At 35.3% G+C, this 17954-nt stretch overlaps 2 protein-coding genes across 2 annotated transcripts in view; one reads left to right on the top strand and one right to left on the bottom strand.

Annotated features, from left to right (window-relative positions):
* Positions 1–4092: 4092 nt before the first annotated feature.
* On the bottom strand, positions 4093–5842 carry LOC127788008 (mitochondrial import inner membrane translocase subunit Tim9). Its single transcript, XM_052316125.1, has 2 exons — positions 5632–5842; positions 4093–4518 (listed from the first exon to the last, which is right to left on the bottom strand). Exons 1-2 carry the CDS (start codon positions 5724–5726, stop codon positions 4332–4334), a joined length of 282 nt encoding a protein of 93 aa, XP_052172085.1. The 5' UTR covers positions 5727–5842; the 3' UTR covers positions 4093–4331.
* A 2923-nt stretch (positions 5843–8765) lies between these two features.
* Positions 8766–17954, top strand: part of LOC127789242 (kinesin-like protein KIN-10B) — a 36662-nt gene continuing 27473 nt past the window's right edge. The window contains exons 1-2 of the mRNA XM_052318080.1: positions 8766–9173; positions 9275–9443. Coding sequence (XP_052174040.1) covers positions 8968–9173; positions 9275–9443 — 375 coding nt within the window. The 5' untranslated portion in view covers positions 8766–8967. The remainder of the gene's footprint in view (positions 9174–9274; positions 9444–17954) is intronic.

Raw genomic sequence — 17954 nt, 5'->3', positions numbered from 1 at the left:
GGGGAGAGATTAGGAAAGAAATCAATGGAATTTTGTACAAGTAATTTTGTATATAACGAATAGGTCCCTGACGTCTCCATTGCGTGCCGTTACTTAGAGCTTTCGCCTTAATTACATAAAAACCCCTCCGCAGCATGTTCTCCCAAAAACATATTCAATATAATTATGGGATTATATTTATTGACTATGGTATTGTAATTCAATTATCATATATATTTAAATTATGTATACATGATAATAAATAAGAATAAATTCTATTTTAGTTTTAAAATTTATTATAAACTATTTACTATCATGTATTTATGAACTAAAATTATAAATATATTAAAAACATATAATTAAACTATGATTTATAATATAATACACAATTGTATGTAATATTTTCTTATCGAGTATCTATGCTTGCCATGTTATTTCTATCTTAAATAATGATATAATTTTTTTAATAATTATTGAGTCATAATAATATGTTTAAGGCTTTTTTTATTCTATGCATAAAAATAATTAATTTTTAGCATTTAAAGATAATTTTAAATTTGAAAAGTTTTAAAAATAATTATTTTTTAAAACAGTTTTCTTTTTTTAAAAATAATGTTTTTGTTTTTGAAAGTTATTATTATGGTCAAAAAAATAAAAATAGTTAAAGACAATAATAATTGTTATATATTGTGAGAAAATTAAACTCAATACTTTTGAGATTTAAAATAATTATAAGAACTAGCTTTAATATATAAAAAAATATAAAATGTACCGTTGACATTTAATTCTATATTATAATTTTCTCTTACAATTAATTAACTCTAGTTGAGCGTTCAAAAATGATCAAAATAACCTCATATTTAAAGACTTTTTCTTCATTTTTTATTTTACTTTTTCTTTTCTTATCAAATATTTTATCTATTTCTCCCTCTTAACGAGTAGTAGTGGCAATGGAGGTGACAATTTAGAGTTGGTATTATTTTTTCTCTTTTTTATCTCTTTCTGGACCTTTGAAGTTTTATACTTAAAGAAGTTCAATTGAAAAACTCAAAAATTTAGATTATTCATTCAATCAAATAAATAATAAGTTTTCACCATTAATTTTAGGATGACACGCGTTAATATGATAAAAGCATGAAGACAACAATAAGATAACCATTTTAATTTCTTTCTCTCAACGTTTAAATTTATATTTTTTTAAAAACATATATTTACTTTGTTATTCAAGAATCCAGATAAATCAAAATTTAAGTTGCGTTATCTTTGTTTTTAATTTTGAATTTTGAATTTTGAATTCATTTTCAGTTTTTTATTTTGGTAGTCTGTTTTAAAAAATTGAAAACGCGTTCTTTTTGTCATTTTAAAAAATTATTTCTTAAAACAGAAAATTAGAAAACATGTTCTCTTTGAAATTATGAAAATAATTTTTTAATTATATTTTATTTAATAAATTTGATTATTCAATAAATTAAAAATATTTAATGTTAATATATTATTAAAAAAATATATACATTTTAAAGTTAATGAATTTTATAATATTTTTTTTCATTACAATAATAAAATATGAATAAATAAATAAATAAATAAATATATTTTGAGTTTTGAGTTTATTTTAGATGAAAACACTCAAAATAATTTTTTGTTATTTTGAGTTTTATTTATATTTATTTTTTTTTTTCAAAAATACATTTTAAAACTAATAAAGATAATATGTTTTCATTATTTTAGAAAATTAAAAATTAAAAATAACTTGAAAATAGTAAAATGAATGCAACCTAATTTTTTAACTATTCAAGAATCCAAATAAACTAAAATTCCATCTAGATTCAAATACTATTAACGAATAATTTTTGAATGTTTTAAGTTGGCGAATCAAACCCATATTAACTCAATGGTCGCCCATATTTGGCAGCCAACATCCAATTATTATTGGCGATGACCATTGATTGTTTTTTATTTTTATTTTTTTCTCAAATTAGAAGAGAGATGAGAGAGAATTGAAGATAAAATAATTATTTTATTTTCCTTTTTGACAATATAGAAGATTATTATTATTTCTTAAACACGAAATATGGTTTTGTAATTGCATTAAATCTCAAAAGTGATTATTATAATTTATGCCTTATTGTAATACAAAAAATAATAATTTAACAAACATCATTAATTATTCTCATCATATATCTTAAAAGCACAAGATAGAAAAATCTATTTAAAAAACATATATATATATATATCGAAAATATACATGTTTAACATTATAATTACCATTAATGTACTACACTATAAAAACAAAAAATATTACGTATCAATTTAAATATATCAATATATAAAATATTTAAAATATCACTGTTGTCAAACGATGAATTTAAAAAAGTATTTGACTTATTAAAATTAAAAAGTAATCTATAGTTTTCAATTAATAATGGTAAATTCAAATATCGTTTTATAGTTAGAGGTTGGTTGGTTTATATATATTGCTTGGTAATTGATTATTTTAACTTTTAGGGAGTTAAAATAATGTAAAGTGGCTTATATGTAATTAAACCCGAACTTAGTGCCTCGTGTTCTGTAAATCCCCTGCATGGCTTAACGGCGTCAGTGGTTCACGTGAACGTTAGGGGACAAAAGTTTGAACCTCAAACGGCATTCTCCGGATACAGCCATCCTTTAAGGGTCGAACATATTTAAAGCCATCGAAGGCTTGCTGGCAGCTCCTTATCCGTCGGATTGGGAATCTATGGTCGATGTTTAAGCCGATACGTGAATGAAGTACGAAAGATACATTTTAACCGACTTGAGAATTGATTAGGGCACGGATCTTTGCTGGGACGTCAATCAACGGTAAGTGATTGAAATGAACGGCTAAGATTTGACGAGAACAGGCGCAGGAGATTATCGGTACTCCGTTCCTATTTTCATGGTTTTGATTTCAAATATTGGTCTAATCTTCTCCAATTTTCTGCAAAGGTAATTATGTTTCAAATTTCACGAAGCCGTTAAACGGTATGCTTTTTTGAATTTATTGAGAGAAGAAATAAAATTCGTATTATTTTTGGATTCTATAATCATATTTTCACTGCTAAGCGATTTTCATATTCTGGAGGTGACGAGGTCCCAACATAAGCTCCGTTTGTTATAGCTTAATTAAAGAAATCATAACTTTTAATTTCTTAGACTATAACTTCTAAAACTTAGAATAAGTTATAAACTTATTTGTTACGACTTCTTAAAAGTTGTAGTTAAACAGTTATGATATTTGATACCATAAGCTGTAAAATAACTTATTTTTGTATAATTATTTATAATACTTTTAATAATTATAGAATAATAATTTAAAAATTAATTAGTGTATATGTATAAGTTTCAAGTGTTATAAAAAAATTAATTAGAGTATAGAGAGAAGGGGAGATGGCAAGAGAGAAAAAGATATTTGAAAATGGAGATGGCAGTGGAAAAGAAAGACTCTTGATTACGTGAATAAAAGAGTAATTCTTTGTTAAAAATAGCAACAAAATTGTCAAAAAAAAATATAACTATTTAATCAAAAATTGTAGAAGCTGGGGTACCCCAGATTTGAAAAGGCCAGCTTCTACCCCTTCTAAAAGCTAATAGAAGCTATAAGCTATAATTCTAAAAATTAAAACAAACACTACATACCCACTTTTTTGAAGCTAAAAGCTAAAACTTGCAACCTTTAAGCTGCAACAAATAGGCCCATAGTCCACAGCTATGTTACACGAAAACAAAAACGGAAACGTTTTCAATAGAAAACGAAAACATGAAAACGGATATTTTTATAAAAAAAATAGACATAAATAAAGTTCGAAATAAAAATATGAAATATTTCGAAAACGAAAAAACAACTCCTACAACGTATTTTCATGGAACATAAGTCCACAACAATATCGCAATGGAAGTTCAGAGAACTGAGAATCATAAACATTTGACTTCACTGAAGTCAATGCTCTTAGTAACGGATTTACTCAATAAGTTTCATCAATAAGATGCCGAGAATAACCCACGGTTTCAAGCTACGAGTTGGCCAAACACACTGGGTTCCAAAGAACTCGTATTTGTTAATGAGTGCCAAGATTTTAAAACAAGCACACTTCCTTCAAGTTAAAGACACATTAACACTAACTCGAGAAGAATATATTTAGTTTCAACCAAAATACATTAATTAAAGAAAAAGCTATGATGATCCAACTTATTTGACCTCTTCTGAATGACGGAAATAATCAGAGACTAAAAGTTCCTCTGCTTGTAACATGAACGCGTAACACAATTTGGCAACAATGCAAGTCCAGAAGAAATGATTGGCACATAAACCACTTCCAAGTTTACTACCCACCTTAATCTGGTGTAGCTGCACCTTGGTTGAGCTCTGCAAATCTCATGCCAACACGCATTGAGTGCTTCAAGAACTTCTCAGCACACCGGCGGACACAGGTTTCCTCTTGTTTGTCAAGGGATTTGCGCCTGAAGGTGTCCACGCAATCGGTGAAACATCTCTCTACAAGTGAATTATACATCCTTAAACTGCAAGAGGATTCATGGGTATGAGTAAGTTTTATCTCCTTCCGTCATTATGTCAATTTCCCAGAACCATTTATTCCTCAAGAAATACAACAGTGAACTAATACAACAAAACAACTTAGTTGAGGAACAATATCGATTGTTGATCAAAGAGATGAAGTATAGACGGGAACATGTACAACAACCATAACCCAGACTTATATTTTCCCAAAAAAAGATGAAAGAAAAGGACAAGACAAATTGCAGAGCACACACAAATACGATTCCCAGAATATCTGCAAATCTCAAAGATGATACCAACCCCGACAGCAAAGTATAATACACATTGGCCACTAGAAATGAAGGTTGACTTTATGTTGAAGTCAGATTAAAGTATCATTTGTTAATAGAGTACATATAATCAAAATAGAGTTCATAACATATAAAGCAATATATTTGGGACAATTTCCATATTGCTCATCAAAAGGAAAATATACACCAAAATAACTAAATAAGGGAAAAGAAAAAAAAGCACCAGATAGATCACAGCTCATACACAAAATCTGCACTTATTGTATATATTTATAGTCAATCAAGGGTTGATTTTAATCATTGATCTTTGACCTCTAATCATACTGAAGCATTCAAATAAGGGTTCATCTGTGAAAGTTATGTAGAAAGGAAGATTGTGAATGCATGGCATGGCTCTGTCTCACTTCTAACTCACATTCATAGTCAGGCATTCAATTTGGTGACTTTGAGTACTGTAGTTCCTCCATTTTCTACTTCCTCTTGGTACCGTGGTTGGATACTTGCTCCTTTTTTGTTTTAAGCATGAATAAGGATCCATAACCCGGCAACAAATCATCTAATTTCTAAAACGTAAATCAAATACGGAAAGCATGTTGAAACCCTGTCGGCTCCACGCGAATTACGGCACTTGCCATCCTTGCCGGCCAACACAATCAGAATTAGGGCTCCATTTTTGGCAGCCCAACGAAGGAATTGCATCACATTCACACGCAGGAAACTCATTAGATCGCAGATATCAAGGTCCTACTTCAAATTGCATCACGGAAAACAAAGCATGGCGGCTGTAAACAAAAACATGAGAGAGACGGGAGACAGAGAGAAAACCTATCGCGGATTTGGAGCTGGTCGATCATGGCGGACATCCTCAACTTGTCCTCATCGGGGAGGGAGTCGAGGTCTCCGAGCATGCTCTTGTCCATCTTCCTTTCCAGATGCAGAGAGACAGAGAGAGGTTTTGGTTTGGACGGGGGAGGGGCAATGCTATCACCGACTGCAACCTAAAACCCTAGTAATCGCGCGACACCCTCTCTCTCTCTCTCTTTATTTTCTCTCCTTTGTCGCTATAAATATTCAGTTTTTTTTTTTTTTATTTTGGGTGAGGATGAGATTTTTTTTCTTTTATTATTAATGCACATCTTAAATGCTTCCACTGTTCGACTTCATGATTTCAACAGGAAAAATAAATCAAGAAATATAATCGACAGATTTCGACTCCTAACATAACCACAAATATAAGGGCAATAATTGATATTATGCCTATAATCTTGAGATTTAATTGAAAGTGAGTTATAATATAATAATAATAATTTTTTAATTTTAAAAATATTGTTATATTTATTTTTCACCATTAAAATTTTAGAATACTATCTCTCCCTCCTCCCTTTTTGTCTTTCCATCCGTCAAATCTCTCCCTTTTTTTTTTTTCTCTTACAATGAGGTTGATTTTGAGTAAAAATCTTATTAAAATTTATATATTTTTCTTTCTCAATGTGTTAAATTGTAGTAAACTTATTATATGGAACTCAATGATGCTCAATTAGTTGATGAACTAGCAACCAACAATGGTATCTTTTATTTTTAGTGTAAGTTACATTTCTCATTCGTAAAATTTAATATAAAAATTGAATATTTTATATTTTTTAAAATAAAAAAATATCTCTCTCGATTTTATTAATTCACTTGACTTTCATCTTGCGATTACTTTGATGCCTTTACAACTTTTAAAATCTCCAAAAAAAAATTAGTATAAGTTACACTTCTATTTTTTTTTCTCTCCAAAGGTTTGACAATGCCCAAATGTTATTTATTGTTATTATTATCATTGTTTATTGTTGGTTTTATGTTTTATAGGTCTCATATCTCTCATTTTTTTTTTTTTTAGTCTTTGTTGGTTAGTGGTTGCCGTCAATTACTTTTTTATACATTTTTATTTTTCTCATTCCATTTCTCTTCTTCTCACTCTAGTCACTATTAGATTTTAATGATGGAAACCGTATTCAAGAAAAATGAGAACCCTCTTGACGACCAAATGGATAAAATTAAGAAGAGAAATAAAGATTTCAACAAGAGATATGAGATAGAAAGAAAAAAAGGGATAAAACTATGAAGCATGGAAACGTTTCAAGAGTGTCGTTTTGACTTTTTTTAAAACGTTTTTGTTTTCAAAACACCAAAAAACGTTTTCAGATAATTTTTGTAATTTCATAAACATTTTGAAACTATTTTATAATATTAGAAAAATATTGAAACGCGTTTTCCTCCACAAAGATGTTAGAGATGGAATGGTTAGAGATATAACTTTTTTCGTCTCAAACTCAAAATTTTTAAATCTATTATTTGTTTTTAAAAATAAGTAAAATTTTAAATTTATTATTTGAATTATGTTTTATTATTTTATTTTTAAAATTTACTATTTATTTTTTAATTAGTAAGTCATGATTCTTGAATGATATAACTTATGTTTATATTTATTTGAATGTAATATGAAATTTATATTTATTTTTTATTAAATAACTATAACTATTTTTTATAATATTATCTATTAAAAAATATATTTACAAAATATCTCATATTTTATTTATTTACTTTTTTTCTTTTTTTTTAAATATATATATTTTTATTTCCCTTTTCATATAACCTACGATAAAAGAGAGGAATAAAATTTATTATAAAAATTATGAATAATTTTCACACTAGATTAATGGAGAACAAGGCCTTATTGTTTTTTTCTAATTTTTGTAAAATCTTATGAGTGGAGGTGTAGTTTCTTTTTATTATTATTATTATTATTATTATTATTATTTATAGTTATTAATAAAAACATAAATAAGAAAAAGAGAAAAGATGTCAAATACGAGTAAAATAGTTATTTAACTTTTTTTTTTTAAGTTTCACCTGACTAGTCTTGGGGACGTGTGATATTTTTTTGACCTGTCGAGTAAAGTCGAATGCAGTCACAACATATACACACATAAAATAAAACATTCAGTTCATACTTTCACATGAGACAAATATCACCACAAGGATTTGATCTTTGATATTTTATGTGAAACTTCAAATGTTTTACCGTTAAGCCATGACTGTGGGGGTTCTATTTCTCCTATTAATGAAGGGAAGTCAATGTAATTTTAAAAATATTAAGAGTACATTTTGCAAATTAGAGCAAATATCAATGATAGTTATTGAAATTTACTCTTTGCTAGGTGATGACTTTATTCTTTCAAAAATTATACTAATTAATTCTTACTATATGAAAGTTATATGATCTCATCCCATCCCATTAAATTAAATTTATGATTTTATGGGATACTCAAAACATTTTTTTTATAATTACATGAATTTTTTAATGTCCATTTAATACAAAAAAAAGTAGTGTAATTTTAAAAATATTAAATGTATTAAAACTTAATACTTAGATTTAGTTAATCTAAATTTAATTTTTAATTTATTTTAATCTACGACAATTGTTATTTATACATGTGCATTAATTATGTAGGTTAACATTTAATAACCAAATGTGACAATAATAATAGTAGGTACAAAAGTGATGATGAATTTTAATAAAATAAAATATTATTTTTAAATTAAAGAAGGGTTCAAAAGTGAATATTTATTTGGTAATTAGTCAAAAAAATAAATAAAAAAATAAAAAAAGAATCATGTTACGTGTACATTATTTTTGTACATCTTGAGCTACACAAGGGGTATTATGACCAAAATACCCTGTGTTTTTTCATGCGCCTCACGTGTTTCTATACGCCTCATGAGGAATATTTTTATCATTGATACACTTTTGTGTAATTTAAAATGTACACAAAGATATACCAATAACATTATTCATAAAAAAAAAAAAAAAAAAAAAAAAAAAAACGACAAGAAGACCTACACGAGGAGACAAGCGTTGAAATGCGATCTCTCCCCTCCTTCCCATTCAAATTCAAACAAACAAACCAAACAAGCGCACTTCCACTCCAGCGTTTTAAAACGGGCGCCTCAACGGTCAAAATTCAAATCCTCCAAACTCTCTTCCTCTTTCTCGTCTTCCCCTTACTTCCTCCGCATTCAGCCCGGAAAATCGAAATCTCACCTCTTCTTCGTCGTTCCTTTACCAGATCCAGTCTCTTCCTCTCTCGCTCAGTTCTGGAGAAACAAACAGCGAAAATGTCGACTCCGGCGAAGCCTTCGCAATCAAATCCCGGTTCGATCTCGAAGGTGAGGGTAATCGTAAGGGTCCGCCCATTTCTCCTCCATGAAGTCGCTTCCAGGAACGGAAACTCCACTCCCTGCGTCACCGTTCCCGAATCGGAACTCCTCCAGACCGGCCAGGACCAAGAAGTCTCTGTTCATCTCAAAGACCATGAAACCAGGTGAGGATTTTCTTCTTCTATATACCAGCACAACTTGCAGGGAAAGCTGTTTTGAGTTTTTGCCAAGGAAGCTGACTTTTTTGTTTTGGGGGCAAGTATAGCCGGAACGAGTGCTACAAGTTGGATTCATTCTTCGGGCAAGAAGACAACAATTTAAGTAAGATTTTCGACAGAGAAGTCAGTCCTTTGATTCCAGGGATATTTCGTGGCTGCAATGCTACTATCTTTGCATATGGGGCTACTGGCAGTGGAAAAACCTACACCATGCAGGTATCTTACTTCAGCTCAACTTAACAATGCCGATTGAGGTGCAAGTTTCTGCTTCTTCTGTTCGTATTTATCAGGAAACTCTCCATTGATGTCAATTAGTATTCACAAGTTTAAGTATTTCACAGACATGCTTGTTCTGGGTTTTGCCATTTGGTTCGTGGAAAGGCTTATCTGAACTAGTATTTCCGATCAAATCAAGTCCTGTTAACACAAATTATTTATTACAAGTTTTAATGATTTCTTGTATATTTAATCTTATGTCAACTAGCTAGTGTCCACCATTTCTTTGCCACAGCACTGCATTCCTCGTTCAAGTACCATCTAAAATTTCTCCATTTTTTCAATTTCTTAACTAGTCAAGATTCTAGAAAAATTCAAAATTGATTCAAACCTACCTCTAAGAATTTGGAGATGAAAGAATTAGGTATAGAATTATGAAAACATTCCAAGTTGAATGATTCATTAAACTATGGAAATATATATACAGAAAACTTTCTAAAAAATTTGCTATAAAATCTCCTATCTATTCTCCTATTTTGTAGGAGTGGATTAGAACAATTTTAGTTAACTACTTTATAGATTAAGATTAGCAAGTATTCCGATCTTAGATTGATTTATCCTTATTCTTTAATTGGATATTAGTTATCATCTTTATCAGCATTCCCAAACTACTCTTTCTTCCTTATCTCCTTCCAACACTCTCCCTCAAGTTGGTGAATAGATGTCAATCATTCCTAACTTGCCTCTAAGCAATTCAAAGCCTTGTTTTTGCATTGTTTTGGTCAAGATATCTGCTTCTTGATCTTCAAGATGTCTCCTCTTGCTTGACAAAATGTCTATCAATTTTCATATGATTCATTCAGTCATGTTGTACCGAATTATTCATAATACTGTTAGCTAATTTGTTGTCACTGTAAAATAATTTAGGAGATGATACATGCATGGATAGGTCTTTCATCAATCTTTCTATCCATATGATTTCACAAATACCTTGAGTAATGGCTCGATACTCAGTCTATGCACTACTGCGAGCAACAACCTATTGTTTTTTGCTTCTCTAAGTCACTAAATTACCCCACAACTTAGTACAATACCTTGATTTGGATCTACTATCATCAATAGAGCCTACCTAATCTGAATTAGCATTGCCATATATTCCTTTATCCTAATTTTTCTTCAATATTAGCCCATTCCCAGGTGTTTCTTTGAGATACATGAGGATATTGTGAGCTGCTTTAAGATGTCTTTTAGTAGGAATATGCATATATTGGCTGAAAATACTCACAACATATGCTATATCCGGCCTCGTGTGGGAAAGGTAGATAAGCTTCCCTACTAGGCATTGATAACTTCATTTGTCAACTTGATACTCTTCTTTTTCTTCTTTATTCTTCCAATTGGGTTCTAGGGGAGCACTTGCTGGTTTACACCCTAGTTTGCCGGTTTCCCTTAGCAAATCTAAGGTGCATTTCCCTTAGCAAATCTAAGGAATATACATTCCTTGCTTCTAGCTACTTCCAATCCTAGGAAATATCTTAATTCTCCCGAATTTTTCACCTCAAATGCTTCCATCAACTGAGGCGTCTAATGGAAAGGTATCGGGATCATCAGAAGGACTTACATATGGTGTTTATAGATCTAGAAAAGGCCTATGATAGGGTCCCTAGAGAAGTATTACGGAGGGTTTTAAAGAATAAAGGAGTCCGAATAGCTTATATACAAGCCCTTAAGGACATGTATTATGGTGCAAAGACAAGGGTCAGAACATGCGGAGGGGATACTGAACCGTTTAAAATTACAATAGGATTGTATCAAGATTCTGCACTAAGTCCATACTTATTTGCTTTAGTAATGGATGAACTCACTAAAGATATTCAGACAGAGGTGTCATGGTGTATGCTATTTGCAGACGACATAGTGTTGGTGGATGAAACAAAAGAAGGAGTGAACACTAAGCTTGAGTTATGGAGAAACAATTTAGAATCTAAGGGATTTAAATTAAGCAGAAAGAAAACAGAATATATGGAATGTAAATTTAGTAAGAATGCAAGAGTGGAGGATGTTATAATGAAATTGGAAGACCAAATCTTACAAAGAAAAAACCATTTTCGATATTTGGGATCAGTGATTCAAAAAGATGGAGAAATTCACGAGGATGTTACACATAGAATTAAGGCAGGTTGGCTAAAATGGAGAAATGCATCGGGGGTGTTATGTGATGGTAAAATCCCATTAAAATTGAAAGGAAAATTCTATAGGACAGCTATAAGACGAGTTTTGTTGTACGGCTCAGAATGTTGGGCAGTCAAATATCAACATGAGCAAAAGACGAGTGTAGCGGAGATGAGCATGTTAAGATGGATGTGCGGCCATACAAGAAAAGATAAAATTAGAAATGAAGTTATTCGTAATAAGATAGAAGTAGTGCTAATAGAGGAGAAGATGAGAGAGACTAGACTAAGATGGTTTGGTCATATGAGAAGGAGACTAAGAGACGCTCCTGTGAGGAGAGTTGATGAAATAGAACAATTAATCAAAAAAAGAGGTAGAGGCAGACCTAAAAAGACTTTGAGGGAGACATTAAAGTTTGATATGAAGTGTATGGATCTCAATGAAGATATGACAAAAGATAGAAATACATGGAAGTCTAGAATTCATGTAGCCGATCCCACATAGTGGGATAAAGACTGGATATGTTGTTGTTGTATGTTGTTGGTTGTTGTCTCTCGTGATGATGATATCATCTACATACACTATCAACATTGTTCTTCTCCCATCATTTTCGATCTTTGTGAAGAAAGTGTGATCTGCCTGCCCTTGCTTGTATCCAAGCTGGTGTAAGGTATCATTGAATCTCTTAAACCATAACCATGCTCTAGGGGATTGTTTAAGACCATGCAAAGATTTTTTCAGCTTGTGTCATTCTCCTCTAAATCAGGTGGCATTTTCATGTATATTTCTTCTTCCAGCTCTCCATGCAGGAAAGCATTTTTGATATCTAATTGATGCAATCTCCAATCTAGATTAATTGCCAAGGATAACAATATCCGGATGGAATTTAACTTAGCCACTGGAGCAAATGTTTCCTCATAGTCCAAGCCTTGAGTTTGAGTAAAGCCTTGGGCCACAAGTTTAGCCTTGAACCTATCAATACTCCCATCAGGTTTATACTTCACAATGAATACCCATTTGTTGCCTATTGTTTTCTTTCCTTCTAGTAGGTTTACAACTTCCCATGTATCATTCTTTTCTAAGGCTTGTATTTCTTCCAAGACGCAGCCTTTCCATCTATCATCTTGTAGTGCATGATGAATGTCTCTAGGAATATCCACACTATCTAGATTAACAGTGAATGCTCTGAATTAGGAGATAATTAAAAGTATCCCAAAAAATGAGAAATATGATGCTTTGTGCAGGATCTTATCCCTTTTCTGAGAGCAATTGGAATACTTAGATCATCTTCTTTGTTACTCCCTTCATGCTCCATCCCGTTCAGTGCCTCAACATCATTTGCAACCATATTTTCTAGATTTATCTCTAGGTTAGATAAATTGGTTGCCTGAGGATCACATGGCTTTCTAGAATAAACCTTTAATGGTGGTTTATTCTAGACTTGATCATCTTCTAGAATTTTGGCATTCTCTCTCTCCCTTTTGATGGTTTCGGGTTGGATGAATAGAATCTGAACTGTCATTAAAAGTTTTAGGATCAAGAATAAGAGCAGGTTGTAACGCCCCATTTTTTTCTCGAGTGTGTTATAAATTCGGACAATTCTGAGATAATAAATTTTTTCTTCAATACTACTAAAACTAAACCACATAATTGTTCTTATCTATCCCAAATTTTTCATACATTTTCTCGAAAGAGAATCATTATACACATCAAATGTGGAAGCAAGGATCGAACCTAACATCTTTAACATTAATCGAAATTCAGTTCTTACATCATCGTTCCTCAACATAACTTAATACAAAGCATAAGTTCTCAACTAACATTAACCCTAAATAGATACATTATCATTCTTTCAAAACGTCAAGAATTAAAAGTAGCAGAACTTAAATACATGAGCTACATTACATATATTACATTCATCATTCAATTCATCATGCACTTTGCTAAATGCCATTTCATGCCTCATTCATTCTCGTTTCTACTACAATTTTCATCTGGAACGTTTGAATATTCCAGGTATTCTTTTCATCCTTAGACTCATAAGGTGGTCATTCGAGGTCATCTCTAACTTCTTCTATCTCCACCTCATCCCCGGAGTCAGCGTCCTCGAACTCAGGAGGGTTATTTTCGATCTAGAGCACAAGTACATTTTCTTCCTCCTAAACCTTAATCGGGTCTTCCTTTTCTTTTTCTTCAGATTCCTCTACTAACACTGGTACATACAGTTTTGCCAATTGTTCGCGAATTCGCTCACAATAGAGATGGAATTCGGGAAATTCTTCGCCCTAGAGAAAGAGGGTGGGTTGGTACAGAGGGGGCCCACTCGTGAGTCAAAAGCCTGTAGGGTGGTACGCGCAACAATTTATGTGTTTTCAAATTTTAAATGGGTTGATGTGACAGGTCATGAGGGAAGTACGTGTGCCTGGTGTGACTTTTGGCCCTCCCTCCCTTGCTCCCTGGTGCGAACACTTGTCACTTGATGGTGGGGGTATGTTGTCCCATTGCGCCATATGTTAATCGAGGGGAATTTGTGGTCAAATACGGAGCCCACAAATTTAGGAAAAGGTGATGGAATTAGTGTCAGGTATAGACGCGTGGCATAATATTTTTAATTGTGTGGGCCATGCCCTTAAATTGCGGGCGAGGGGCCGACCCAAAACCGCACAAGTCTGGAGAGATGGACAGTTCAGACCGGGGACAGCTATGGCGCCTGCTGAGGAGATACAGATCTAGTACTGTTTTAAGGGAGTGTACCCTGTGGTCCATCGAGCAGTTGAGCTCGGGCTTCATCGGGTGGCTTAATGGGCTGGGCCGGGAAGAGTGGGCCCCGATGCAGCCAAGGAAGATGACGGTCCTGCCACTTGCGTTGGGGACCGACATGACCCCGGCCTTGATCCCCCACCCCTATAGTCCCAGTGTAAAATGTAAAATGTACTAGTGCACCCATGAATTATAAATAAAATTTTTATTTATAAATTCCAGTCGTACTCTAGGTAGAACCCAATACGGTCATAGCGTATATCATAGCCGATACATAACGGCCATTCGTCCATGGCATTCTTAATATAAATTAAAATTAAATCAGGGGAAATACAGCCTACTGAGTCTATCCGGGCCATGATACGCTACCGTATACACGTACCCATAACCTGGTCCAGGAGATCGCTGCGAATCTGGCCAGAGATCCGATACTTCAGGTGGATCACCCCCGCTATCGCCTTTAGAGCCTTTCGAAGGTTGTAGTTGAACTTGATCAGGGTGAAGTACACGCGGTCGTCGAAGCCCTTCGTCGTCTTAAAGTATAGCAGGTTCTTTAGGGTGTCGGAGTAGACCCCTGATCGCATGAGCTCTAAGAAGAGCATGGGGTCGTAGGCAGCCATTGACGTGGTAGAGGGTGCACCCGCATTGTAGCCGAAACTTCTTGCGCCTCTTATTCCTCTTGGCTATGGCATGCTGAACCTTCACGCTCAGGGGTGTCTTCTCAGTCTCCGTTTGAGAAGAGGAGGTCGGAGATGAAGTAGAAGTCAGCATTCCTTAGGGTCTACCTCTTTAGGGATGATTTCTCATCCATCTCGAGGAACTCTTTATAGCTGCTCTTGGGCCCGTCGTTGCAGAGGATGATGCAGGGGATCCCACCTTGATCTGTTTTGACTTTGCGTACTTGCAGTTGGACTGCCAATCTTTGTTTGCCTTGATAAATTCCTTCCAGTGCTTCAGGTATTGGGGGTCCGCATCGTCGATGACGTTGTACCAGGCGTCATCATTGTGTCGGCCCATGTTGAGGTGTCCCATGTAATAATCGTGTGGGCCAAGGCTCCTTGCCCAGCAAGTCTTGCCAGTCCTTGAAAGGCCTTCTAGAATGATGCTCCTGGGCTTGCTCCGCTCGAGCTTGACATTATCAGCGACCCATTCAAGCATGTCCACGGGAACGTGTGAGAAAATACGAAATTCGTCATAAGCCTCTGGAGGCTTTTGGAAATGTTTTTCGAAATTATGTAGAAGCCTATCCCTATTAAGACAATAACCTTTCGCGTCACCTTTCTAGACAACCTCCAGTGCCTTCATGTTATCCCCGGTGGCAAACGCAACTGTGTAGACATCCGACATCTTGTTCGCATAAGCCTTGTTCCGGCTATCCGGCCGGAATGATCCCAGTCGGTGTAGTTGCCACCCTTGGCAATGTAGGACTAGACCGCAGAGCATGATTTGACTAGCTACATGTTGGGGTGAAAGTGGGCAGACCTGGTCGGAGAGACTAGGTTAAAGAACTTCTGGTTCCTCGTCTGGAACTTACCCTCGAACTGGATGAGGTAGTGCAGGTGTGGGCTACCGTCTTAGTGAGCCTCCTGGCATACCCGTATGTATAGGGGGGTATATAAGCGACACCAGTTACCCCCATTCCAGGGACTTTGGCCACGGGCTCCCAATCAGTGTCACCTTCCTTATTTACGAAAATGCCACGCCCTCATTCCGAATTTCGTATTAATGCCAAAAATATTTTCCTAACCTATCCCAGTGCCTCCAACAAATCATCAACCTCTAGTATCCGATAAAACCCGTGCACATACGGGTATGCCAGGAGGCGCACTAAGATGGTAGCCCCCGCACCTGTACTGCCTTATCCAGTTCGAGGGCAAGTTCTAGACGAGGAACCAAAAGTTCTTCGACCTGGTCTCTCTGACTAGATCCGCCCACTTTCACCCCAATGTACAGCGGGCCAAGTCATGCTCCGCGGTCCAGTCCTACATTGCCAATGGTGGCAACTACATCGACTGGGGATCATTTCGGCCGGAACAAGGCTTACGCGGACAAGATGTCTGACCTCTACACAGCTGCGCTTGCCACCGGGGATAAGATGAAGGCACTGGAGGTTGTCCAAAAAGGTGACGCAAAAGGTTATTGTCTTAATAGGGATAGGCTTTTTCATGATTTCGAAAAACATTTCCAAAAGCTTCCTGAGGCATATGAGCCCGAATTTCGTATTTTCTCACACGTTCCCGTGGACATGCTTGAATGGGCCGTCAGATAATGTTAAGCCCGAGCGGAGCAGGCCCAGGAGCATCATTCTTTCCTTTCAAGGACTGGCAAGACTTACTGGGCAAGGGGCCTCGGCCTGCACAATTATTACATGGGGCACCTCGACATGGGCCGACACAATGATGACGCATGGTACAACGTCATCGACGACCCCCCCAGTACCTGAAGCACTGGAAGGAATTTATTGGGGCTAACAAAAACTGGCAGTCAAACTGTAAATACGCAAAGCCAAAGCAGAACAAGGGTAGGATCTCTTGCATCGTCCTATGCAACGACGGGCCCAAGAGCAACTATAAAGGTTTCGACGACCACGTGTACTTCACCCTGATCAAGTTTAATTACACCTCCGGAAAGCTCTGAAGGCGACGACGGGGGTGATCCACCTGAAGTACTGGATCTCTGGCCGGATTCGCAGCGATCTCCCGGAGCAGGTTATGGGTACGCATATACGGCAGCGTATCATGGCCCGGATAGACTCAGTAGGCTGTATTTTCCCTGACTTAGTTTTAATTTGTATTAAGAATGCCATGGACGAATGGCCTTTATGTACCGGCTACGATATACGTTATGACCGTATTAGTATCTACCCAGAATACGATTGGAATTTATAAATAAAATTTTATTTATAATTCATGAGTGCACCAGTACATTTTACACTGGGACTATGGGGGGTCAAGGCCGGGGGCGTGTCGGTCCCTGGCGCAAGTGACAGGAATGTCATCTTCCTCGGCTGCATTGGGGCCCGCTACACTATAGGACAGCCTCTTGAGGCCGTCGAAAATCAGGGACTCCTCCCAGCCCAGCTCATTAAGTCACCCGATGAAGCTCGAGCCCGACTGCTCGATAGACCACAAGGTGCACTCCCTTAAAACAGTATTGGATCCGTATCTCCTCAGCAGGTGCCATAGTTGTCCTCGATCTGAACTGTTCACCCCTCTAGACTCGTGCGGCTTTGGGCCGGCCCCTCGCACGCAATTTAAGGGCACAACCCACACAGTTACCAATATTACGACACGCGTCTGTACTTGACACTAATTTCATCACCCTTTCCTAAATTTGTGGGTTCCATATCTGAACACGAATTCCCCTCTATTGTCATGTGGCGCAATAGGACAACACACCCCCAAAGTCTTGCAGGTTGCCTTCTAAAACACTGACGAGCATATTCATTTGAAACTGAACTAAATTAGGCCAGAGACGGTAGCTAGGGGGTACGTCATCAATAATCTCTTCCATCTGGACCAAATGCTCCATAATGCCTTTGTTAGGTTCCGGGTTCTTGGTGCTAAGGCGATGCGCCCA

The sequence above is a fragment of the Diospyros lotus genome, chromosome 13, assembly GCF_014633365.1.
Source record: "Diospyros lotus cultivar Yz01 chromosome 13, ASM1463336v1, whole genome shotgun sequence".
Taxonomy (NCBI): Eukaryota; Viridiplantae; Streptophyta; class Magnoliopsida; order Ericales; family Ebenaceae; genus Diospyros; species Diospyros lotus.
Note: the sequence above shows the minus strand (reverse complement) of the source record. Positions and strands in the feature narration are given on the sequence as shown.